General features: G+C 52.9%; 11 protein-coding genes across 11 annotated transcripts; 3 read left to right on the top strand and 8 right to left on the bottom strand.

Moving 5' to 3' along the window:
• Window positions 1-809: 809 nt before the first annotated feature.
• On the bottom strand, window positions 810-2,352 carry BO72DRAFT_387299 (BAR domain protein; the record flags this gene model as incomplete). Its single annotated transcript, XM_040941670.1, has 5 exons — window positions 810-1,422; window positions 1,482-1,762; window positions 1,821-1,936; window positions 1,999-2,166; window positions 2,226-2,352. 5 exons carry the CDS (start codon window positions 2,350-2,352, stop codon window positions 810-812), a joined length of 1,305 nt encoding a protein of 434 aa, XP_040797455.1.
• A 2,285-nt stretch (window positions 2,353-4,637) lies between these two features.
• mpt (putative DNA repair and transcription factor Ada) lies at window positions 4,638-5,857 on the bottom strand. The gene has a single exon (XM_040945586.1). It carries the CDS (start codon window positions 5,755-5,757, stop codon window positions 4,906-4,908), a length of 852 nt encoding a protein of 283 aa, XP_040797454.1. The 5' UTR covers window positions 5,758-5,857; the 3' UTR covers window positions 4,638-4,905.
• A 230-nt stretch (window positions 5,858-6,087) lies between these two features.
• Window positions 6,088-7,629, bottom strand: BO72DRAFT_437636 (60S ribosomal protein uL2). Its single transcript, XM_040943355.1, has 4 exons — window positions 7,510-7,629; window positions 6,935-7,426; window positions 6,747-6,832; window positions 6,088-6,663 (listed from the first exon to the last, which is right to left on the bottom strand). The coding sequence occupies exons 1-4, from the start codon at window positions 7,556-7,558 to the stop codon at window positions 6,526-6,528; spliced, it is 765 nt and encodes a 254-aa protein (XP_040797453.1). The 5' UTR covers window positions 7,559-7,629; the 3' UTR covers window positions 6,088-6,525.
• Window positions 7,630-7,970: 341 nt separating this feature from the next.
• BO72DRAFT_451822 (uncharacterized protein) lies at window positions 7,971-8,904 on the bottom strand. Its single transcript, XM_040945585.1, has one exon. It carries the CDS (start codon window positions 8,895-8,897, stop codon window positions 8,412-8,414), a length of 486 nt encoding a protein of 161 aa, XP_040797452.1. The 5' UTR covers window positions 8,898-8,904; the 3' UTR covers window positions 7,971-8,411.
• Window positions 8,905-9,160: 256 nt separating this feature from the next.
• Window positions 9,161-11,468, top strand: BO72DRAFT_451820 (uncharacterized protein). Its single transcript, XM_040945584.1, has 5 exons — window positions 9,161-9,402; window positions 9,509-9,678; window positions 9,802-9,931; window positions 9,982-10,350; window positions 10,407-11,468. The coding sequence occupies exons 1-5, from the start codon at window positions 9,202-9,204 to the stop codon at window positions 11,202-11,204; spliced, it is 1,668 nt and encodes a 555-aa protein (XP_040797451.1). The 5' UTR covers window positions 9,161-9,201; the 3' UTR covers window positions 11,205-11,468.
• A 389-nt stretch (window positions 11,469-11,857) lies between these two features.
• On the bottom strand, window positions 11,858-12,830 carry BO72DRAFT_451819 (DUF1770 domain-containing protein). Its single transcript, XM_040945583.1, has 3 exons — window positions 12,402-12,830; window positions 12,075-12,269; window positions 11,858-11,989 (listed from the first exon to the last, which is right to left on the bottom strand). Exons 1-3 carry the CDS (start codon window positions 12,708-12,710, stop codon window positions 11,957-11,959), a joined length of 537 nt encoding a protein of 178 aa, XP_040797450.1. The 5' UTR covers window positions 12,711-12,830; the 3' UTR covers window positions 11,858-11,956.
• A 41-nt stretch (window positions 12,831-12,871) lies between these two features.
• BO72DRAFT_489045 (adenosine kinase) lies at window positions 12,872-14,656 on the top strand. The gene is made up of 6 exons (XM_040948065.1): window positions 12,872-13,121; window positions 13,224-13,239; window positions 13,331-13,481; window positions 13,549-14,228; window positions 14,289-14,402; window positions 14,481-14,656. Exons 1-6 carry the CDS (start codon window positions 13,070-13,072, stop codon window positions 14,518-14,520), a joined length of 1,053 nt encoding a protein of 350 aa, XP_040797449.1. The 5' UTR covers window positions 12,872-13,069; the 3' UTR covers window positions 14,521-14,656.
• An 864-nt stretch (window positions 14,657-15,520) lies between these two features.
• BO72DRAFT_244552 (uncharacterized protein) lies at window positions 15,521-18,953 on the bottom strand. The gene is made up of 6 exons (XM_040939959.1): window positions 18,679-18,953; window positions 18,531-18,617; window positions 18,319-18,445; window positions 18,083-18,260; window positions 17,424-18,014; window positions 15,521-17,368 (listed from the first exon to the last, which is right to left on the bottom strand). The coding sequence occupies exons 1-6, from the start codon at window positions 18,705-18,707 to the stop codon at window positions 15,732-15,734; spliced, it is 2,649 nt and encodes an 882-aa protein (XP_040797448.1). The 5' UTR covers window positions 18,708-18,953; the 3' UTR covers window positions 15,521-15,731.
• BO72DRAFT_244424 (uncharacterized protein) lies at window positions 18,795-19,332 on the bottom strand. The gene is made up of 2 exons (XM_040939958.1): window positions 19,254-19,332; window positions 18,795-19,110 (listed from the first exon to the last, which is right to left on the bottom strand). The coding sequence occupies exons 1-2, from the start codon at window positions 19,284-19,286 to the stop codon at window positions 18,883-18,885; spliced, it is 261 nt and encodes an 86-aa protein (XP_040797447.1). The 5' UTR covers window positions 19,287-19,332; the 3' UTR covers window positions 18,795-18,882.
• BO72DRAFT_451814 (uncharacterized protein) lies at window positions 19,254-20,962 on the top strand. Its single transcript, XM_040945582.1, has 4 exons — window positions 19,254-19,344; window positions 19,402-19,924; window positions 20,026-20,115; window positions 20,203-20,962. The coding sequence occupies exons 2-4, from the start codon at window positions 19,544-19,546 to the stop codon at window positions 20,500-20,502; spliced, it is 771 nt and encodes a 256-aa protein (XP_040797446.1). The 5' UTR covers window positions 19,254-19,344; window positions 19,402-19,543; the 3' UTR covers window positions 20,503-20,962.
• Window positions 20,663-23,935, bottom strand: BO72DRAFT_531107 (FTFMHR domain-containing protein). The gene is made up of 3 exons (XM_040950337.1): window positions 23,772-23,935; window positions 23,637-23,691; window positions 20,663-23,573 (listed from the first exon to the last, which is right to left on the bottom strand). The coding sequence occupies exons 1-3, from the start codon at window positions 23,902-23,904 to the stop codon at window positions 21,101-21,103; spliced, it is 2,661 nt and encodes an 886-aa protein (XP_040797445.1). The 5' UTR covers window positions 23,905-23,935; the 3' UTR covers window positions 20,663-21,100.
• Between the last annotated feature and the right edge of the window lie 525 nt (window positions 23,936-24,460).

Here is a 24,460-nt window from a genome sequence, read left to right as displayed (position 1 = left end):
GGACTTTGGCGACAAGTTTCGTGATGTTTAGGCCGGACCGGGGGAGATACAGGGCGGTAGGCGACAAACAGGAGAATCAGTAAGTAGAGAGAAAGGGGCGTCTAACGCGAAGAAGAAAGTGTAAAAATGACCCCAAAGGGGGGGCCGGGGGTGAGAATGGCGCGTGGAAGGCCAGTCTGGATGAAATGGAGATGGAGGGGACGGGGCTTTCGCGACTTTCCGTGCTGGTCGGGGAAACTGGCGGTGCTCTCAGCCTGTGCCTGTAACGAGGAGAGGGTAGGCGGCGAGACGTTGGAAGAAGATTTCGTGCCGTGTCACGTGATACTGGAGATGGGGGATGCCGCTGCTGGTTGCTGGTTGCTGGTTGCTGACTCAGCGACCGACTTTCGCGCGGCGGACTTGCCCGGGTGAACTTGCCCGGGGGCCGGCTTAGGACTAGCGGGGAAGCTCTCCACAACCTCGGCCGATATGATGATTACAGCAACAAGTCAATTCAGTCAAGATCTCAAGCATCGAATTAATTTCCCCAACCATCAAACTAGTCCCATACCGCAATAGCGAACAACAGTTCGATGCAATCCCTTCACTGTACAGTATAATTCAGAACCCCAGTGCTCACACACTGTCGCATCACCTTTGACCAAGATACACCACGAAGGAGAAGACTGCTTTTCTCACTAAGTCTTCACCCACTATCTTAAATACCACCTGCCAGCAGGCTGTAAATCAGACTCAAATGGAATTGCAGCAACGTAGATTTGCCCAGCAACCCACACCTGACTACCATATGCGTCAGAAACGTCCACACCCTACGCGTCACCTCCAATTGGGATCACCCTCTTCATAGGGGGTGGGGGAGGGGCGGGCTTCTTAGCGCGAGGGGGCGGGGGTGGGGGGGCCTTCTTGTGCAATGATGCGCTGTTGAGGGTGTTCGAGCTGGATCTTCTCGTAACTACGCTGCCATAGGATGGCCCCGGCGATTCGTTGCGTCCCATATAAGATCGATCTGGGCTAGTGCCGCTGCGTGGACTGCCATCCTCAGACGGATCCATGTACGGATCAGCATATCCTCTACCGGCAGGGCGCGTTTGACTGCTGTTTCGGCGGCCAATGTAGTTCTCACTGGCTGACCGAGACGGCCACTGATATGGGCTGGAGGTGGAATCCTGGCGCAATTGCGTAGGGCCCTCAAACGTTGAGGTCCTGCTCAGTACGGGCCGGCTCGAGTAAGCATCAGGCGGATAGACCTCTCTACCCGTCAGTTCAATCGAAGTGGCCCGGGAGGAGCGAATAATCGGCCGAACATCCACCCCATTGTGATCCTCCTCGTGCAACGGCTCGTAGCGATCGGCGAAAGAGTGTGCGGTGTTGGAGCGGGGACGGCCTGGGCGACGGCCATTAGGAGTCTGGGAAAGAGGTTGTCTGCCGGCTTGTTAGTTATTTAAACGCTTGGGAAAGAAGCATGGGCGGGGGCAGCTCACCTGCCAGGCCACTCGCTCTTGAGCTGGAGTAGCACCTCCTGGCATTTTGCGTGGTAGCTCAGTTGAGCATCCAAAAACGCCTCCAGATTGATTACGCCCTCGGCTTCCGAGTCCTTAATGTCCTGCATTCTTCGGCAAACGTCATCGTTGGCCTCTTCGTATTTGACCTTCTGAGTCCGCAACTCCTCCTCCACACGGAAGTCTTCCCTCTTCGCTTTCTCCATTTTGGAAAGCGATGTATCGTATGCCAGACGGCGACCATCGAGCTTTTTGCGGGCAGTCTGCACTCCTCGTTAGTACTCCTGCAACAAAATATTTGGGAATAATGGGTCTGGCTACCTGGTAGTCTTTCAATTGGGTTAAAGAGTGTTCGAGCGACTCGAGCAGCCCTGCATTCACCTGGGAAATGTAGGCATCCTGGAGGCGAGCCAAGCGCTCCTCCGCTCTACCAAGCACTGCACAGAAAACCGTATGAGCATACAACTTCACCCCACAGCATAAGGGGGGAATGACATACTGATCATGGAACGTCCATACTCAGAGTTTGCATCAAAGTCTTCACCGTGGCCAACCATGCTGCTACCCAGATGGGCGATAGGCAGCGTCTTCTCCTTATCATCGCCTTCGCTGCGCTTCGAAATAGACTTAATATAAGCAGCAGTTGCCTTGTGGATGCGGTCGACACCTTATTCAGGAACGGGAAATTAGCAGAGTCAAAATCAGTGAACCGTGGGAGCAACCTACCATCGTGGCGCACGTTCATCTCCGTTTCCAAGGCTTTGAAGTCATCTGACAAATTGGTCTTAACTTCACCCCCCATTCTCTCGCCAGCCCATTGCTTGAAACGATCGAACTTCCGGTTGACGTTCATCTTGGTAAATTGCGGTGGTAGATATAGTAAAACAGGGGAACAAACGTGGCGAATAGAGGGGATGTGTCCAGCGATCGAGGGTGGTTGATGGTAGTTCGCACGATCGAGTCAAGCCAATTCAGTGATAACGAAAAGAGTAGGTATTCAGTAAGAGCGAGATCGGATGAATCAGGTGTAAATAGAGACTCGCAGTGCTCAAGCAAGGCACGGCTTGGGTATCGACAAGAAGTGAAAACAAGAAAAGCGCCACGGCCAGGAGGCGAATATGTGAAGAAATTTGGAGTAGTTCGGGTATAGCAGGGGAAGGGCAAAACAATTAAAATGCGCTTTGTTTGCGACAAGCGGGGGAAGGGGGAAAGGAAGAGGAGGAACTTGAAGCGGAGGAAGAGAAGAGAAAGAGGCAGAGGAAGTGAAGGTGGAAAGGTTGGAAAGGGGAGGTTTCCTTGACCTTCAAGGTTGGGGTCAATAAATTATTTTTAATAAGAGAGAGTGCTAAGTTAGTACGTACTAGACTTGAACTAATTGACTGGATTTGACTTGACAGTGTGTTTGTCCATTGCGGAATGACAGACAGCAACAGCAACTCTTCCTTTTCCCCCCCATGCCAATCGCAAGCGGCCGATGTACTGCAGGTGAGGTACTGCACTCTCCGTAATGGCTCGGGAGTACTGGGGGTAAGTTAGTTACAGTACGGAGACTGTACTCAGTAGGACCGAAAGGCGCCACATTGCCTCTTGGTTTCCTAGCCAATTCAAATCACCCCCACCAACACTGAGTGAATCTGATGGACAAAGGTCCCCTGTGAGAAGAGGGGTGTGAGGGGGGAGGGGGGCCAGAATGTCGAGTTCCAAGATCATACTACAGTGGCTCCGTCATATTCGTACTCAAAAAACCATAGTTGACCATATTCGACAGCAAATGAGTCAATTCGTCTAAATTACTCCGTAAATGGTTCCTCTCCGATCTTTCCTTTATGGTCATATCTCCTGAGCCCTGAAAAGTGCAGTTTGATGTACGAATTGATCAAGGAATGGAGCCGGTGGAGGCGGGGCCAGAACGCCAGGCGTTTGTTTGAGGTGTAGCTGAAACACAGGAGCATCACTAGTACAGTTCTTTACTACTCCGTAGACTGCTAAACTACAGTACAGTACGGAGTACCTGCCCGGAATACTAATTATGCCCAGCCCATCGTATTCGTACCAATCCCCCATTCATCCGTCCATTGTCGGACCTCGACCTTGAATGGCTTTCTCATGCTCGGGTTGTACTACCTTTGGTTGTGTGTATCACTCCACTGGCAATTCGCAAACCTCATAGGTTGGAACAGTTTCAACAACAAAGCAAGTGACACGCGTTGGTGGGCCATTAAAGTGGAGATCCGAACGCCCGTCAAAAAAACTTGGATTGGCCGCGATTCGCTTTGCCACCAGCTCGAACAGTCGAGTCAAAACGAAGTTCTATTTACAGAAACACCAAGGGTGGGTTTGGGGAGGAGAAGGGGGGGAACAAGTGCTTTCTCTGTTACGACATTTGGAACAGTGATGAAGAATGTCTTGGATTTGATTTCGTAGGGTGTGTCAATCATACTCGAAAAGCGCATTGATCATCAGCCAATCCCTGCCCATCGCGTCGGCAGGATGATACTGAGTATATTGTAGCATATCATATCGGAATATGTATCTCTTGTGGGGAGAGTTATAGTTGCTAAAAAGGTATCGGATGAGAACGGCCCTGGCGCGAAGCGATCCTCGTAGCTGGGATGAAATGTATGGATTCAAATACACAATGGAGAGAGCCTGCGTATTCCAGACTTCTTCAGTGGGTGGGTGCCCTTACGGGTAGATACGGGGTGGGAACTTGGAAAGGAAATGCTATCCACCATCATGGATGGTTACTTGGACTATTGCTCAACATACCATTTGCAGATCATACTATGTAAATTATGATGCAAAATGTTATCGATGCATCTGGAAACTTCAATCGAAAACAAACAGCTGATATTCTCCAAAGCCAAAGCCGGGGATTTTCATATGCGAATGCTACTCTGTGCAATTCTAATCTGTATTTGTAGAATTATCCTTACCCGTTGCGGAGCTCTTCGACTTACGAAACCACCCTTTTTTTTCTATGTTAGAAGTCCAATCTTTGCTGTTCAATTGATCTATGTTGATCAGGGAGGCTCCTCTCTCCTCTGGATTACTGCCGACGCAACTATGGCTTCTGATAGACAATTGGTGTACTGTAATCAACCACGCAGTCACCTCTTAGTTGATTCCGAGGCAGGCCCCATAGAGGGAAGATATATAAAGTCGATACACTCATCCAGCCCAGCAAAGACGTCTATCAACCACTTTTCTGCCCCGAGTACATGTAACTATAGTATAGTACAAGGATCATGGCCACCTAGGCCGTAGAAAGAGCAGCCACAATAGCCCAAACGACGACAAAGTTCGAAAGATGAACATCAAAAAAACGACGTCACCCATCAAAACCGAAGGCCCATCATGCCGTGACACCATATAAGTTAACACCCATTTCCCAGAGACTAATCGATTACTCATATTCAGCAGCATCATAACCATCACGATCATCGAATAATAAGCCAACCCCATGCCAAGCATGCAGTTCACCCAGTGGCTGCACCTCCTGCATGGAGACGAAACCAGTCTCGGCGGCAAACAATGCTGCATCAAAGTCATTCCATGGCCGGATCAGCTCCTCCCCAACGTCGGCGCTACAACTAATCCCATCAACAGCAACCTCCAAGCCAGCGCAGGGCTGAAGCTGGCGCACCGTCCCTATTCCCGACGCCCCGTAGTTCGTCCCCTCCTTCTCCTGCTGCAACAGCGACACCTCCGTCTTCGCCGTCGCCGTTGTCGCTGCTGCCACCCACCCAGCCTTCATTTTCTCCATCATCCCAGCAACATACCTCCCCGGCGTAACGCCCATGACCTTCCTGAACACGCGATGAAAGTGACTGGACGTGAGCCCAGCCTCGGTCGCAAGGATGTGGAGCGTGGGCTTCGACCCTGACTGGACTGCCGACCCGATCGTCTGACATGCTCGGTGCACCAGCTGAACCTGAGGACTACTACAACCGCTGCTGCTGCTCCTGCCGCCGCCGTCAGTCTGCAGGGTCTCGGGTCTGCAGCGCTTACACGCCCGGAACCCTGCCCTTTCTGCCTGGGAGGGCCGATCGTAGAAGCGGACGTTGGCCCGTCGCGCGAGCCGGGCAGGACAGGAGGCGCGGCAGTATATCTTGGTCGTTAGGACGGCGTAGACAAATGTGATGGCGGTGGGATCACGCTTGACGACGGCCTGCCAGCGCGCGGAGGCGCAGGCCAGACCGGGTGGTGGAGGGATTAGGCGAGGAGGAAGCTTGAGGGGTGGTGGCTTTGGATCCATTGGGAGAGGGTGCTGATGCTTCGGGCATTGGTTGAGCGGATTGTTCAGGGAGATGATGTTGGTTGGAGGTGGTTTGGTTCAAAGTGCATATGTCTTTTGAGATGAATGGATGGGGGTGCAAGTACACTTCTGCTCAGGGTAAAAGTCTCAATGCTGTGATTGGTCACTTTGAACGCAACATCTTGTCTACATGAACTTTTATTTAGGTACGATAACCGATGAAGTCTGGAATGCGCGGGAATAATTCCTATGTCAGTCAATAGGTTCCTTGGTAAATAATAGTGTCTATATGAATGTATCATGAGATTATGTTTGAAGGAGAAGTGTATGCTATCCGACAATTTGCGGCCGCAGCACACATGCAGTGTATGTAGAACAACGTTGACGAGCGCGACTGCAAATAACACCATAATCACAAGTCCCGAGACATATTTCTCGCTACGAACTCATGCCGTTGGACACATTCTGCCCTCAGTATGACACTGACAGGGAGAGCAGCTCCGTCTGTCAGAATCGTCGACTGCATCGCCTACACTACAGCGCACTAGCAAGCCCCGCAACAGAGATACGTGTTCAAGCACAGGCACAGGAGTTGAATTTTTAACCCGTTTTTGCTTTTGCTTTGGTCATCATGAAAATATTTGTTGGCCACAACCTAACCTGGCTAAGGACGCATGGGAGATTATCCGCAGTCGCCTAAGTACATATGCCTCATAGCAAAAGAGCATTTTCAACCCGTCACAAAAAGAACTCCACACCAGAACCCGCTTAGTCCTTGGTCTTCTGGGTACCGCGGAGCAGACCAGTTCTCCGGGCAGCAATGAGACCGGCTTTTTGACCGTGGGCGGCGTAGCGGGAGATGGTAGAAGCCTTACCGATGTGCTGGTGGTTACCACCACCGTGAGGCTGTAGAGAAAACACATATCAGCAACCATTCCATCTCGTTCAAGCACGACTGCGCGATGCAGCCCAGAAAAGGGGAGTCTTACGTGATCGACGGGGTTCATGGCAACACCACGAGTCTTGGGCCAAGAGTTGCGCTTGACGGCGAACTTGTGCTTGGCACGAGAAGCCTCTGTAGGAAGATGTTAGCGGCCAATTCGCACCCGAAAGAATTTCCTTCTCCGGTCTCCTATGTTGTCGGAGCCAGAATCTTTTCAAGGAGGAGAAAACGTACTGAGCAAAGGCTTGTCGGTACGACCACCACCAGCGACGATACCAACCATACCACGGGCGGTGTTCTTGATGACCTTCTTGGCACCGGAGGGGAGCTTAACACGGGTCTTGCCCTCCTCAGGGTTGTGTCCAATGACGGTAACGTAGTTACCGGAGGTACGACCAAGAGCACCACGGTCGCCAGCCTTCTCCTCAACGTTGGTGATAACGGTACCCTCAGGAACGGAGGCGAGGGGGAGGATGTTGCCGACAGTCAGGGTGGCGTTCTTTCCGGCGTAGATGAATTGACCGGTGTACATGCCCTCGTTGGCAATGAAGGTCTCGGTAACGTGCTTGAACTTGTAGGGGTGACGGAACTGGACCTTGGCGAGAGGAGCACCACGGCCGGGGTCGTGGATGATCTCCTTCACCACACCACGAGTGTATCCATGACGCTCAGCGTAGTCGAGGACACGGAACTGGGCAGGGGCCTTGTTGAGACGGGTGTTGGCCGCTACAGTCGAGATTTTTGCATCAGCATTTCGGAATTCTGGCACAGGAGATTTCGAATTTTGAGAATATTGCGGTCGCACTCACTGAAAATGCTTCCACGACCCTTCCTCTGGTTGCGGATCACACGACCCATGGCGACTTTCTAGATAGGGACCTGGTGTTAGTATTCAAGAGGAGTCCGCCGGCGACCTGGTTGTGGGAGAGTTCGAGTTCTCGTACCTCAAATCTAAGATGACCTTGTCGGGTTGGTGTTGAGAATTCGTCGACGAAGGGCTGTGTGGGCTTTAGGGTGGAAGTCGCTAATCTAACCGCGTCGGGGCTAGCGTGTATGAGTGAGCGGTGGCTGCAACTTGGGTGTGGCGCGGGTCGCTTTCTGACTAAGCCCGGTAACGTAGGTAGGGCAATTGCACGGTTTGTTGAAACCTACTGTGGCACTGCCACTACGGAGGCTGAAGAGGACCAATTCGGCAAGCGGACTTGAGCCGATTACCGTCTCTGTCGCTCTCCCTGTCCCGTCCCTCAGTCCAGTAACTACTAACTGAGTACTAAGTTAAGCATGTCGGACTTTAGACATGTACTGCCCTGCCCTGCCCGTACCACCACTGTGCTTACCTTTACCCCTCCTACCATACCATAAAAAGAACCTCTTCTTTCCATACTGCGAGTCGCTTATCGACTATTTACCCTACATGTTAGTACACTACTGCACATACATCATCCATGATGATATTATCGACAAACTCCACTTTGAGGGATGCGTCATTCACGGCTCATCGAGCACTATCAACTCAATCCGGGTACAATTGACAGATACCAGTGTCTGAGTCGCGCTGATTCGTGTATATCCTGTTTGTCCTCATGAACTGACCGCGTTTGGTAGTACAATTTTGTCCCGAAGCCTTCCAGCTTCTGGGTATACGGGATGGGCCGATGAACACCCACATCCGGTCGCAACAAATAGCTGAGAACTTCCTTGTTGATGCAACTCAGATAGGCCGAGTTGTGCATTCATGATTAGCACGCTTTTGGTCTGTACCTCGGTGTTCGCAACGCCCCGTGCGTCCATATCCATGCTGTCCATTACGGATCGAAAGCCGCCTGGCAACATGGTATACCGCGAGCGGGGCAAGTCCGTTTAGGCTCGCCTGACGCGTCCATGCGAGCCTATATCCATTCATGAAAGTGCATCCTGCCAGGTACATCGCACTGTCCAGGCAGACATTCATGCCTATTAGGTGACCGAACATGAGGGTATACCTCTGGTTGGTCCACAGACATCTCCCAGAGCACAGTGCTGGTCGACCCCGATCTTCTCCTGGCAATTCCGTCACCCCTGTGACTATGGTCAGCTTGGAGAAATCCCAATGTACAATGACCTCTGATTTTGCCATCCTGTTGACCCAGGCATACAGTACAAGTAGACGGCGCTCTAGGTTCGATGATTCCACTTCTTTAATTTGATCTCTCTCCATGTTTCAACATATCCTCCGTATAATGCGCGTGCTGCCTGGAACCTATTGAAGGGATCATACAGTTCTATGTGCCATTGATGCAAAGCAAACCCAGACTATCGCCGGAGGGTTGGTGTTGATTGGGTGCTGATCATCCCTGGATAAGGGCTGTTTTCTTGTTCTTGATGATGCCAGAAACGCCAGGCGCGTAAAAGCCGCGCTTCAACCGTAGTGCAAAGTAGAACTTCTCTGCGCCGCGGACCTGCCCGCTCGACCTTGTATCAAACATCTCTCCTCCTCACAAGCATCGGACAGCCACACAACCATGTCGAACCTGTCTCTTTCCGATTCAGAACTCTCGTCGCTCTCCTCGGCACCCCCGTCGGATGAAGAGACGGGGTCTATGGCCGTGGATGAGCCCGTGGGAATTACCAAGTACTTCAAGAAGGAATCCGAATCTCCGCCGCCGAAACGGGAGCCCTCACCACCCCATGAATATGTGCTAGCAGACAACTCCGACATTGCAGTATGTGACTCACTGAAATGCTAACCGGCTTGAGGCTCCCCGAAACCCTTTCAACGCGTTGTTCACGTTTCCGAGATCCAGTGTGCTGACCTGTCGCAATCCCTAGTTCATTGTGATGTTCCGCGCGCGTTTCCATGATGTATTCCCGCGATCGACACCACACTTTGGACCACAGGATATTGAGAGAGGTGTCGCCGAGAGCACCCCTGGTGATCATATTGAACGGCTGCTTTGTGCCTTGCTAGGATTGGTGTTAAATAGGAAGAAAGATGTGGAGTATGACCGCCGCCCGCAACCCAGAATTCGCTCCATGGGGGTGTCCGCCAAGGCGGGTTGACCACCTACATTCTGAATCTTCCGGTGCATACAGAAGACTAACATTCGGTGATCAATGCGCAGTCGGAACCACTACACGCGTCCCTTGGAGGAGGCGATCCAGACGCATGCCCCCCAATGGCCTAGGGCTTGGCAAGGCAAGAATCCTCTGCACGGGGGTAACAACTTCACAACCATGAAGCCGGAAGAACGCGTATGTCGCGCGGTCGCATCCCCCAGCACAACCTCACTGACACACTCTAGTTGCTCCTACTCAAAACCTTGATCCTCTGGTCCCTTTCCTCCTCCGACGCCGTCCAAGCCAAGATCAAAGAATCCTACAAGCAAGCACGCCACGAGGACGACCTCAACCAACCGCTCTCCGTCCAGCCGTGGGGTCGCGACGGCCTCAAGCGCCGATACTGGCTCATTGAAGGCCTGGATGACACCCACTTCAGACTATACCGCGAGAGCAACCCGGCGTTAAAAACCAACACCTGGTGGAGCGTGGCGGGGAGCATCCCGGAGCTGAAGGTCATCGCGGACAAGCTTGACGAGGAGAAGAATATCCACTCCAAGAAGCTGAGCGAGAAGATCCGAAACTCAATCCCTCGGTTCGAAGGCTCAGAGGAGGTAAGTCTCGGTCGCCCCCTTGGGAAGCTAACGACCTGCGCTCACCATAAAAACAGAAACGCAAACGCCGCGACTACCGGATTGCTCGGAAAGCACAATTCGCTCGCCCCGAGCCTGGCTTCTCCCTCTACGAAGGCCGCACTCGCGGCAAGAAGTTGAAATACACCTACTCCGACGATGAAGACATCTTCTCCGACGGCCTCCCCTCGACGCGACGCTCGACACGAAATACCTCGGGGGTGTCTACTCCCGTAGAGCCAGCGGGTCCCAGATACACAGCCAGTGGCCGACAAATACGATCTCGCGCGGGCGGACTGTACGGCGAGTCCTTGCTCGCCGGGCAACGGGACGATGCCCAGACCGGCGACGAGGGCAGGCCCACGCGATCGAGGGCGAACCGGGCCAATGGGTATACCGATCACGATCTGGATGAGGAGATGGAGGAAGGCTCCGCTGGGGCGCAGTCAAGCGGTAATGAATGGCAGGGCGGCGAGGAGGAAGAGGACAATGACTTTGAAGGGGATGACGAAGAGGAGGCGAGCGGCGATGAAGAAATTGCGAACGGCGAGCCACCCAGCCTGGTGGTGCAGCTCCGATACAACAAGGACAAAGGCAAGGAGACGAGCAGCTCGGCAGATCCTGCTGAAACTGAACGACCATCGGAGGAACATTCCGAGACCAAGCACGAAGCCTTGAGTCAATCTTCCGGCAATCCACCGCATGCCCATTCCCCGTCCCCAGGGACCGAACCATCTGGCACGAAGCCGATCACCGCAACCAGTGCGGCTGTTCCTCCGGAGCCGAACAGCACTGGTCCCCATACCAATACCCTTGCGCCTGGGGCTTCAGTATAAGTCGCGGGCGAAACCATCCAATAAGCAGCAGCACCTTCAATTGATACTAGAGCTATCAAGCGGCTATCTTTAGCAGAGAAACTATTTTTCTTTATCTTCACCACTGATAATATTATTTGCGAGAGCGTTCCCTTTGGTCAACTGTCAACTGTCAACTATACGGGTCAAAACACGGGATCTATCTGTTAGGCGTTTTTCTCTATATCTATGGAAGGGGTCAATCTGGGGAGGTAACATTGTGAATCACGATTTCTGAGTGGCGTGGGGCGTGCAAAAAGATACATTATTCATAAATGAGATGATCTATGTTAATGCTTACATCTGATATGTGAATGTCGTTCGTCTGGGATGGGCTCTTTCTACATGGCTCTTCTCTCCAGATGCCGCCAGTACGGGTTGAGCCCGCCGTCTAAGAACAGGAGCTGAGACATTTATGCAATATATACATAAATATACCTAAAACTACAGATTGCATGATCTAGCTAACCAGACAAAACAGTACAACCGGGGAAAACGAGAACACCACGGGCATAAAACCTCCAGGGCTCTTCGGATGCAACGCCCGGTTGATGATGTCAAAGAAGGAAAGAAAAAAAAAGGGTATGCTTCATGAATCCACCGCTTCCTGATAGAATTGAATTCAAACGCCGTAACGCTAAACACCCGAAATGCAAAAAGAACCCCCCCCCCCTCCAAATGAACATAAGCAGTCTTTTAGCAACTCGGTCGCATTCAGAGTGCACCAGAATCGTTTAGACGGCATTCGAGAACTGGGCCGTGTAGAACTGCAGGAACTCCGAGAATGTCAGAGGGTCAAAGAAATCCGGTAGAGGGTTCGTGCAGAAAAGGGGGGTTAGCAAAAACACTCACGTCATCTACCTTGGCAGCCACCCGAGGATCTCTGGCAGAGCCCAAAGGAGGGAGCTTCCAGTTGTTGACCTCGTACCACCATCGACGGATTCTGCTGCCCAGGGTCTGTCCGCTGAGGGAGGCATTGCGGTTCCAGAAGCGCCAGCCGGAGAGGGCCAGAGTCCAGAGCGTACCCTGCATCAGAGGAAGGAGGACCTGTTGGGAGAAAGGAAAAATGGAGGAGGTGAGCGGGAGATTTCCAACCTAGTTTTGACGGAGGGGCATCCCCCTAGAGAATGCTTCCTGTCTGTCTGGGAATTGAGAGGCTGGGAGTGGGAGGTTACTCACCTGGTCTCTGATGGTGATCCACGCAACTCTTCCCCAGGTATCGGCGCCACGCAGGCTGGCGAGATAGCTCTGTTCGAAGCGCAGGTCGGGCAGTGGGGGGAAATTATGGCGCCGGGTGGCCGGTCTGACCATATGGCGAGGGTCGACGATGTCGGACGGGATGCTGCCAGCTTCGGAGGGAGCATCGTCCACCACGGGCTGCTTTTCGGAGGCTGCGGTCGGCGGGTTGACGTCGTGGTCCGGCGAGGGGTTTCGGTTGATCGAAGCCGTCTGGATGACCTCGGGAATTTGGAGGACAGGGTCGGTCATTGTGGTGTTGTGGTGTTATGATTGGTATTGAGAGTGAGTACTTGATTTTGTGATGGGAGAGGAGGAGAGGAACGTTGTTTGGGTGTTGGTTATATAAAGCAATTAACAGCGAGCTCTCCGTCGGACAAGTTGAAGGGAAGCTTGAAGGTCGGAGGCCGGAGGAACTCCCTTTGCTCGGCCCAATCAGACTCCGCCGGCCCCTCCTCCGCCCGTCAGCCAGTTTAAGTCAGTTTAAGTACTACTCCGAACGCCCTCCCGAGTCTCATTCTCTCTCTTTCTCCCCCTCTCTCACTCCCTCCCTAACCTCTTCTTCCCCCCTCCCAATTCATCCCATACTTACTTCTCCTCCACCTGTCACAATGGCTGCTGCTCAGGGTTACCCTTTGTTGTGTCTCGAGAACCCCCTCTTGGGTGCGTGGGATCTTCTCCTTCTCCCCCCCCCCTCTTGCCCCTCCCCCACCATTCCGGGTTGACCCCAGGCTTAGGCTAACATCAAGCTTATGAGGCATACAGATATCCAGGCAGTCGGGTATGTCACTTATCTCCTATCTACTCATCTTTTCAATTCATCGTGTCATTATTGCAAAAGTCAAGCCTTGCTGACTCTTACCCCCGCATAGTGATGCCGCTCTCCTGGAGAAGTATGGCCTGAAGGACAACGATGCTATCCTCGCCGAAGATAAGCACATGGGCCTGTATGAGGAGCTCCTCGGCCTTGATGCCAAGCTTATTGCTGGTGGTGCCGCTCAGAACACTGCTCGTGGTGCTCAGGTATGAGTCTCATCATATTCTCCGTTCCCGGGTCGGAGACTATTTACTAACCGCCAGGCGGATTTAGTACATCCTTCCCGAGAACTCCGTCATGTACATTGGCTGTGTCGGCAAGGACAAGTACGCCGATATCCTGAAGGAGGCCTGCGCCAAGGCTGGTGTCCACACCGAATACCGTATCGATGATGTTCAGCCCACCGGCAAGTGCGGTGTCATCATCACCGGCCACAACCGTAGCATGTGCACTCACCTTGCTGCCGCCAACGAGTACAAGCTTGACCACCTGAAGCAGCCCCACGTCTGGTCTCTCGTCGAGAAGGCCCAGTTCTACTATGTCGGTGGCTACCACTTGACCGTCAGCGTTCCTGCCATCCAGGCTTTGGGCGAGGAGGCTGCCGCCAAGAACAAGGTCTTCATGCTGTCCCTCTCGGCTCCTTTCATCCCGCAGTTCTTCAAGGAGCAGCTCGACAGCGTCCTGCCCTACACCGACTACACCTTCTGCAACGAGACCGAGGCTCGTTCCTACGCCGAGAGCCACGAATGGGGCACCGAGGATGTGGTTGAGATCGCCAAGAAGCTGGCTCAGCTCCCCAAGAAGAACACCAGCCGTCCCCGCGTTGCCATCGTGACCCAGGGCACCGATCCCACCGTCGCCGCCACCGTCAAGCCCAACGGCGAAGTCGAGGTCAAGCAGTTCCCCGTCCGCGAGATCCCCAAGAGCAGCATCAACGACACCAACGGTGCTGGGTGAGTAAACCGAGACTTCTTCCCTGTGATTTGAGAATCCTGATTCTGATTCTGCTATAGTGATGCCTTCGCCGGTGGTTTCTGCGCCGGTGTTGTCCAGGGCAAGTCCCTCGAGGAGAGCATCGATCTCGGCCAGTGGCTCGCTTCCCTGAGCATCCAGGAGCTGGGACCTTCGTAAGTTTCCCGGCCTAGCCTACAACCCAGTTTCACGGTTACAGAGTGATAGGCTAACCTCCATTCTTCCACTTCTAGCTTCCCCTTCCCCAAGCAGACCTACACCCCCTCCAACTAAAATCTCTCCACCACGCAGTCATACTAAATCAAGGTCCCGTCCGACATCACGGGACTGAGGACATAAAATATATATGTCGAAGGCCAAACCACCAAGTTTAAACAAAAAATCTTTTCCTTTTTTTTTTTAGTTTAGGATTCAACCTTCTATACCCAAATTTTCTGTCGATGACTTAACGTCTTCGACCATTTCTTTCCTCTTTTTCTTTTCCCCAAATCTTAAATGAATGTTGTGTGAAAGGTGCCTCGCTCCGACGGAAATTCAATAGATACCTAGACAGGAAGTGGCGCGGATGAACGTTCTCAACAACGAACTGTGATGATGACAATGTGCTATTCCTCGGGTCCAAAATGATATAGACTGTGAAAACACGTTATGTGTGTGTCGCATTCAGGGGTAGGAGTCTCGCTTTCACTCAATTGGCCCTGTGGAGCTCAAGGCTGGCAGTAGACACATTGAACAAAGTAGCTTCAATTGAGAACAGCGATACGACTCGGAAGTCCTGAAGTGATTGAGTATGATTTGAGTATGAGAGTACAATTTGAAACTAGAAACCAGCTCGATACATCTTCAAGGTTGCCTGCCATTGGCGCTAGTATCCATCCAGCCTCAGAAGACTAGGTGAATCGAGCTTAGTAGTATGGGAATGGTAACGCGATACGGAGAAATCCGAATGACCTGATGCTTGCACCCTCCAGCTCCGCTCTCCGCTCTCCCCTCTTTCCCGTAACTTTCTCACACAATGGAAAGCAGACCAATCAAGGATGCCCAGACGCCCATACCATACCATTCTCGCCCGGCCTATGTTTGCATGTTTGGTTCGACCACTTCCGCAACCTGGCTTGAGCTGAATCTATAGCTATAGCAAGAAGGAGAGTTGGACGATTGCAGCTGGCTATGTACTGCTAGTCCTGTCTGCCTCCGAGGCTCAATCGCCATTATCCATACTGAGAATCCGCTTTGTTCATTCGTTCAATCGGTCATCTGCTTTCGTCTCTCTGTCCATTTCAGGTCTGTGTATATGCGGAAATACTACGCGTATATCGGCGACTGAAAGGATCTAGAGAGGGGATCCTAGCAGAGAAGAGAGACGAGCAGAAAGGTTGAGGTTGTTGGGAACCCGCTGTCATTCGCTGGTCTCAATCGCATAATCGGCAAAATTCGACAGAAGTCATGGCGATTCATCTACTAGACAAAGCACGTCGACAGGATCAACCGCCGTGGCCATAGCGAGTGCTATTCTGACCAATAGCACCGTACTGTGGAGAAGATTGGCGGGCACTGCTGTTGAAGCCAGAAGAGCTAGGGTAGCCTGCGCCGGAGGACAACGTGCTGGCAAGGAAGGCATCATTGGCCCAGGATGAGTTGATTAGACCGCTAGGGGAGCCCATGTTTGGTGCTGATGCCGACGGTTGGTTGGTGGGAAGAGCGATCGACCCCCCACTGACACCCGTCTCCAGAAGTGCTCGGTCCCATGCAAGACCGGAAAGCCGGTGGCTCTGGGTTGATGGACTCGAGGAGGGTATCCAGGAGGAGGGGACCGTGCCTGTGCCTGGGCCGGGGATGCGGTGGAGATATCCAGCGGCTGGAACCTGGTTCATCAGACTCTGGCGAAGCAGTAGCTCGTTGGCAAGTGACTCGTGAGATGGGTAGTGGCTCGACGGGCTGCCGATGCTTCCCGATAGTGAATGAGTTGGGTACCGATGTCCGAGACCAGGAGGGGTTCGAGGAGAGGGAGCATCACCACCGAGGCTGGAAGATAGGGTTGTGTTCCAGATGCTGGGAATGCTGGGAAGCGCAGGCCGTGCAGTATAGGGCTGGGATGACGAAACACGGGCAAGAGGGGCCGAGCCGCTGGCCACGGGCGGCGCAAGTCCTGGAGGGGCGACCGGAGTCTGCCGAGGAAGAAGATCCTCGCGGAAGACTGTCTCCGTGCTCGGATCGAAGTACTGACTTGATGGCCGCTGCCGGGTACCACCTTGCGGAAGAGTCAGGCTTTCTGGCACGCTCGAGGCGTTCTCGTACGTGTCCGAATCAACCAGACGTTCCACGCCTTCGAGTATGCGGTTCATACTGGCAGACATCGATGCCGACTGCGATCCACCGTAAACACTCGGAGCGTCTGGAGCGTGGTTTAGATCGAGGTTGGCTTGTTGTATTTCCTCGCGCTCAACACTCGCGGAGGACAGCGTGTGATTGTGCCCCGCGGGACTGGCAAACAACTGCGAAGGGAGGTCTTCCTCCTTGTAGATGAAGGTCTTCTTGTCTTCGTCATCAACAAGTGCGATGGGGATTTTGTTGCTGACTACCAAATCCAAGCCATCGATCACAAACTCGCGGATGCGGTAGAGCATTTCCATGTTGGGGTGATTACGTTCCACACCTGGGTCGTTAATTCGAGGCTTCTGTTGACCATTGGAACCCAGGTATCGGCGACAAGTTGTGTCCTTGCTCAGGGGCGCAAAGGCCAGAGTCTCCTCGTCTTCTTCCAAAAGATAGTCGATTTCGGGAAGGTGCACTACGTCGAAAGTTGAGGCCAGAAGAGTCAATGTGTTGGCGTATATCTTCCAAAACTCCGTGATTTGAACCGCCAGAGGTGTATCCTTTTCTTGTTTGTGCGCTGCTAGCAAGTGGCTGACCGTGAGCAACCAGGAGCTGTAGTTTCGGAGTGCGGGAAGAACCCGACGAGCGACCACAGTGACCTTGTCAGGACCGGTCTGCGCGTCTTTGTTGCTCGAGTCTTCAACCGCAAATCGCTCTACTTCTGCAAGAAGAATCTGAAGCAGGGTGAAGAACGTCTTCACATTGATCCGCTGAAAGAAAGCGCGCGCATTGGACACGGACTCCTCTAAATCTTGGTTCAGTGCATGACACTTGGACATTTACGCCATTAGAAGACTTACCGTTCGAGCGTAACCTAGAGAATTCTTCTGCGCTGATGTTGATTAGAACGAATTTCTGTAAAGTGCCTTCGAGCGAGCGTTCCTTCAAGTCAACAGCGAGTTGATTGAGTACTTCGCTCTCCAGCTCGTCATGCTCTGGGAAATCGACCCCCTTATAACATTGCGCATGCAGATATACAAACCAAGGAGCCAATGCTCTGCCGGGAATCCCAGCATCTTCGGGACGGATCAGCTCCCGCTTGGCCCATGCACTCATGACTTTTCTAAACTCGATCTCCAGGTTACCCTTAGCTGACGGGTGCGGCTCCTGGGCTGCTAGAGCCCTATACAAATGATACGTAGCGCGAAGGTGATTGCCATCAGCCAATGCAATGACGGCTAGCTGATTATGCGACGCGCCAGAGGCTGGGTATATCAGAGTAGCCAGGTCATAGTAACCGATCGCGGGCCCCCAATTGCGCTCCTTTGTGACCAGCTCGGTCTCGCGATAACGGGAAAGATCGCCGAGACGAATCAAAGTCGCATGGCATGATTGAAGGATCCGCTTTCTGAGGGCTTCCGTAGGTTGCAAGGGCGGCTCCGCCGACAGATCTGTGAAGGGTTTAGACTCCAGAAAACGGTGGGTTCGCCAAAGTTGACGGGACCGGCAGTTTGCTCACTGTCGAAATTGAATTTCCGGGCAACCTTTTCCAGCTCCGGGATCCCACCGACATGGGAGGACAATTGTTGGATGTAGCCTCGATAGAATCGCTGACTGGATTTGATGAATTCGAGGTAGTGCTTCTCGAGCTTCCGTTTCTCTACCGGTTTCTTCTTCTTCCCGTTTTCCTCGCGGAACTGCCATCGCACACCAGGGATTAGAGACGGAAGCAGACAGGGCCACCGTAGGACTCACGCGAGACAGCAATTTACGGAATCGGGTGTTGATTTTGAGATGACTATCCCAGAGGCGTCCTTCGACATCCACGGAGCGGGCGGCGTCGAGGTCCTGAAGAATAGCATTTTGGCAAGCGGAGCGAAGTCTGCGACGGACGAGGATGACAAGACAACGGTCAGATCAGTTTTGCGCGCAACAGGAGGACGGCGGAAGGGAATTCAGTTACTGACTCCGACAGGTGATGGGAGATTTCGGCAAACGTGGGCTCTTTTTCGGCAAGGCTCTTCAAAAGCTCTTTCTCGAGATTGAGCGCAGTTCTGTGCGATGCAAGGATTAGACCGACGCAGAGGGCGGGGGGAGAACGCGAGGGTGACTGACTGCCACGTATCCTGGAACGCGGACGCCATGCTCAGGAGATGAGATCACCGGAGCCCGCTTCACCTCCACCGTTGACTTCGCCGTCAGATGGCTATGGCTGGTTGAGAGCGTGCGGGCGACAAGGGCAGTGAACGATCCATCAGTTAGTGATAGTATATACAGAACGAGCGCGGTGAGCGGGGACGGTATGCAATTTCCAGAACGTCAGGGAAGAGGAGGGGGTTGTGAATCAGTGACCCCGATTGGCAGCACACATAAAAGAAGAAGTGAGAAGAAAAGAAAGTTAAGAGAAGCTCCAAAGGGAGGGTAGTGATAAATCCAATTCAGGACGAACAACGGAGGGGTTGAAGGCCGCCGCTCGCTGAAGGGAAAATCCCATGAGAACTTTATGACGGGGGGGAACTTTTCTTCTCGAGGCAGACAAAATAGAATCTAGTTAAGGTAAGAATAATGCGGCACTGCGGGAGGAACGGAGAGGCAGGCGGTCAGGCCTATCCACCCAATAGAGTCAGCCGTGGCCGGACTACTAGTAGGTATAGATCAGGTGGATTATAACTTCCACATCTCCAGCTTACCTGAATTGAATTACTTTCGACTTCGAGATACATGGTCAAAAGACTGGCACGAGTTCCTCTCAGACTCACTGCTTCGTCGTTAGACAACTATGTAAGTACTGACTCCACCCCAACAGCAACTGGAATAAATCCTGACCCATCTGCACAGGCAGAAAGATTGACCTCCCTTCCACCAATGGATGGTCCAAGTGTCACGCCATTGCTGCAGAGTGAACTAATACCTCGCAACTGACCTATCACTGTTGCAAATTCTCTCCTCAAACGCAGGACGGACAGCAAGTTCGGCCAACATGTCCATCAAACGCGCCCGCAGCGACTCCGACTCGCCTGCCGCCGCCGCCGCCGATCTGTTGTCGTCCGAGGAGGATGGGGGTCCGTCCTGGCCAGCATCCCCAGCATCCTCCACCGCGCCCTCTCTCGGACGCTCCAAGGTGCACTTACCAGACACGGCCGCTCCGGTTGCCGAAGTCATGCACTGCTCCCTCCCACCGCACCGCGAGACCATCGCCTTCGCCTCCTACGACGATTACGAGGTCCATTACCGGCAGTCACATGTCAACCGCTGCTCCCAATGTGGGAAGAATTTCCCCACGGATCGTTTCCTGAATCTTCACATCGAAGAGAACCATGACGCCATCGTCGCTACGCGACGGGAACGAGGCGAGAAGACGGTATGAGGATTTCCATTTCCATTCCCGCAACCTAAACCACCTAACCTTTTTGTCTGGCCTAAATCGCTGACCCTGCATTGCTGGTTGGGGGGGAATTCCAGTACGGGTGCTTCATCGAGGACTGCGAGCGCAAATGCTCGACACCTCAGAAACGCAGAATGCACCTCATCGACAAGCACATGTTTCCCAAGGTATGGGCGTGGCCCTTCCCGTCGTATGCCGCGTACTCCGGCGTCCCTTTTGGTGGGCTTGTTCTAATTCCCAGAACGGACGAGCAGACATACAATTTCTACATAGTCAATGATGGGATTGACAAACAGACCTCGTTGTTGCGGCCAACCAAGACGCACCGGCGCCGTCTATCTACTACTCCAGCCTCGCCCCAGGAAGGGCGGCTGAGGAACAGACCGACTTCTGGGTCCTTTTCGAGCGCGAACTCGGGTGTGCAACAGACTCTCGCGACCCCCGCGGTCGCCGATGAGATGGAGATCGCCGAGCTGGAGAAGTCCATGTCTGCGCTGCGGTTCGTGCCATCCAGTGTTACGAGGAACCATGGCAGGGTTGGAAGGAGATCTTGATCTTGACCTTGCGGTAGCTCGGCATATAGCTTACGTCCTACTTGGAAGATTGAAGCAGGCACTCGAACAGAATCTGTGATTCTTCGCGGTTTTCTGACGCCGGATCATTCAATAACTCATATTGCTTTTTCGGCGCCTTGCTCAAATTGGGAACCAGGTCACATAGCAAAAGGGACTCTCCAGAAGGACCTGCAATAACTATCACATGCGGGGAAGAGCATCGATGACGTTCCTGTTCCTTCGTGGTATCAGAGCCTAAAGACTCCCTCCCGTGCCGGAAAGCACCTGCCATAGTCGGCAGATTGAGACTCATGTCACAGGCGAGTGACCACTGCGCAGGAGTTCGCTCTGCCCCAGAAGACATAGCAAGACATAGCAAATCATAACCTATCTATATACAGGGGTAATAAGGGAATATGAAGACTTCGAGCAGCGTGGGTATACAGCAACATGATATATCGTTCCCAGTAGAATAGCCAAAGGATCAACATGACAATCTAGGAATCGGAAGCTATTGTTCGGAGGGCCTTGGTGACAAGCAAATGTCCAAGCCAAAGGACGCTGCAGTGTCCCATAGTAATTCCACGGCGTGGAGCGGTCATGTTGTGGTTTCAAGAAGATCAGCATAGGCATCTAGGCTTGAACCAACCAGGTCTACTATGGCCCAGCTGGTGTTTCCCTTGAAGGTTCGTGCCCACACGCGAACGATAGCCACACTTAGCTGTTTTGCTTTGTATGGATTGGCAATGAAATCCATATCCGGTGCTCCCGGCGGATCTACAGCCATGTCGGTTTCGTCCATCATGCTCTTGATCCAGAGGAGTAACTTTCTCTCGTGGTCTGAGAGCCTTTGCTCAGCATGGGTCACTGGTATTGAGAGCAGCCATCGGCTGAGAAGGAAGGCACATTCCAGACTACAGAGGGAATGCTGAATGCTCCAGAAGAAAGAATGGGTTCTGGCGACGAAGTCGATGCCTAGACGCACCGGAATCGAAAGTGCGTGAGCAGAATGTAGTAGAGCCATAATTAGGCGAGGACTCCGAGCTATGAGCGGCGATTCACTGAGGGCCCTTGCTATCTGGCCTGGATCCTGCGTCATGAGGCGACGGCAGGGTCCCAGGTCCACATGCAATCGAATATATGCGAGGCCCAGCAGAGCGGTCGATGTGAATGCAATTGGTCCTGCTGGGTTCTGTGGATCAATGCTGGACTCGGGAGTGCGTTTCCATAGTGCCTTCCAGGCGCTCAAAGAATTATCTAGGACAGACAGATCTTCGCCCCTCAAGCTGGTACCTTGCATAGTCGGTGCAGAGAGACAGAGCTGGCGTGCAAAGAATATTTGCTGGATGAGAGCGTGAATGAGAATGTAGTTTCCGAGGGGAGATATGGGTGCGGTCGGGCCCGACAAATTCGACTTGAGGAACAATTTAGCAAAAGCCTCCTGGAAGGGGACATCAGATCCATGGCGTATGCGGGCCACCCGCCGCCACTGAGCCGCGTTGGTTGCCTTCCAGACATCATGCGAGCACGGCATGTTCAATTTTAACTCCGCATTCAGAATCAGAGGGGGGATGTTGTACATAATAGAATGTAGGTTGAAGAAACAATACACGATGAGTTTCGTGCGTCGGTTGCCTTCTCTCCGGACCCACTCTTCCCAATTGTTAGGATCTGGGCTAGGAGGTGGCTCTGACAGGCCATGCTCTCTGACCAGTCTTGCCAGAGTGCTCTGAAGCGAGAGGATTTCCCTCAGTAATTCGGGGTGTCTTTCCCAAGAAGCGAAAACCGTGAGCAAAAGGAAGGTTCGGATGACTTCCATATGGGCATCTGAGTCCTCCGCCGAGTAGCCCGAGGGATCTGTTGGATACGGGGTGTGGTGGTGATGGTGAGATTGGGCTTGATGGTGTTGCTGAAACGGGCTACTGGCATGGTTAGATGTGGTGGAGGAGTCACGAGAGTTATGAAAACCCGATCCCGGTGATAAATAGTTCCATGTCGGGCAGGCGACTTGCTTGCTATCTCTTCTGTGAAGACGCTGAAGCAGGATGGCTTTTGCCGCATGGAATAGCTCAATCCCTCGGTTGTTTTCGAAGCGGTAATGGGACCCCGCTGCTGCCAATGCAAGAGTAAGCTCCGGAGAGCATTTTGCGACAGAAAGGGTGGGGACATGAATAAAGGGGAGGTGTTCATTCAATCCATTTATATAGCCGGCAAAGAAGCGCGACAAAGCGTGCCTTGAGGGTGGGACAAAGTTCTTGGGCAGTATATAAGCAAATGCCTCAAGTTTAGAGACGAAAACTTGACGATCAGCATTGGTTATATCCCACGCGGCGCGAGGTCCCTCATCCGCGAAGCCAAGGCGATCATCCACTTCATGCGGTTCTGGCTGCAAGGATGGCAATCGGGACCCGAAATTCGAGAATGATGGTGGGTCATCTGCTGCCGTTCGTGGATCACTGTGAAGCTCCGGACCGAGCCTCCCCATCTCGCGAACAGACGGCTTAGTCTCCATGGGAAGTGTGGTCGGCAACATCGGCTCTTCGACCGAGGAGAAAACCCCCGAGTCCCAGTCTGATGAGAGTCCCACACTCTCCAAGAAGACAGTGAAGTCTTGGACGGGGTCGCCTAGATCAGCAAGGTCCAAGATCGAGGGTTCCACGCCATAATTATCAGTTATCGCTCTTTCCGGAATATGGGCGAGCGGCTGAGGAGGCGCCACGTTTTGCGAGGATTTCCGTAATGACTCAAGACTCTCCTGTTCACCCTCAAGAGCAACATGACTCGCAGCATGCGAGAGAAGATTCAGGTCATAGCCCCACGATGGATTGAAATGGGTTGTTTCCACTAGGGGAGGGGGTTGCACTTGCACTTCTGGCGGAGGCTGTGGAATCGGTTGCGTGTGTAGTGGGACAGCGTCGGCAAGCTCTAGCATACGAGACTCATGATGAGAAGGCTGGATTATAGATGAGGGCGTCTGAGGAACATCCTGGTTGTTGTTCTGCGTGCGGTGATCTCGACCGGCGGCAGTTTCCGCAGGGTGGACTAGCCGCTCGTGTCGTACGAGCAGGTCACTATCGAAATTTCCCCCATATTAGCGCGCATGAACCTGGATGCCACGGGGATGAGAAGTATACCTTCTGGCAAATGATTTGGAGCATATATCACACGAGAAAGGCTTCTCCTTGGTATCTATGGGATCAGACAGTCAGAAACTCATGTGTAGACGGGCAAAAGCCTCCTGAGGAGAGTTCGAGAGGGGGTTACTCAACGGGTGCGGAGATGGCGCTGAAGGTGTTCCAGGCGCGCAAATGATCTGCTGCAATATTCACAAGACAGAGACTTGCGATGAGCCGGGGCACTCTTCTTCCTCACTTTGCCTGGGTTGGCTCTTTCGTCCTCCATGGCGAATGGCCGTGGAATTGGACCATGTCCTTTTTGATGGGATTACAGGCGAGCGGGGAAGAAAAACTGTGGGGTCGACATGAGGGGGTTTTGCAAAAGGTCGGTCACGTGGTAGGAGCAACGCCCCGACCGGAAACCCTACTTTGTACTCTGGTACTGTACGTACTGTACCTGTGAAATATTGGTGCACTTGATTCTACGTATCCTGAGCACAGGTAGTAATGGTCATCATCGCCTGTTCGGGGAAACTTTCCCCGCCTCAGCTTCAGATGCTGCATGTCTCATAGACAGACATTCACGAGTACGGTCGCAGCTGCATTGTCCCGGTTGGCAGTCCCCGTGCGTACTGTACATCCTTCCTCTGCGATCGAGCGACTCCGCCATCCCCACTGGTGCGGAGATGTTCACTTAGGGTGATCAAATCCGCCAGCGCACTCGAAGCGTCTCCTCATTTGGGCGAGCTTGCGAGGAGATTGAATGGGGGCATGAATGGGGTAAATCAATGATTTCCATTTTTCCACAAGCACTCGACATTGCCAACTGAAAGAACCGGTGA

The sequence above is a fragment of the Aspergillus fijiensis genome (genome assembly GCF_003184825.1).
Source record: "Aspergillus fijiensis CBS 313.89 unplaced genomic scaffold BO72scaffold_60, whole genome shotgun sequence".
In the NCBI taxonomy this organism is placed as follows: domain Eukaryota; kingdom Fungi; phylum Ascomycota; class Eurotiomycetes; order Eurotiales; family Aspergillaceae; genus Aspergillus; species Aspergillus fijiensis.
The sequence above is the reverse complement of the archived record's forward strand: the minus strand, read 5'-3'. Positions and strand labels throughout refer to the sequence as shown.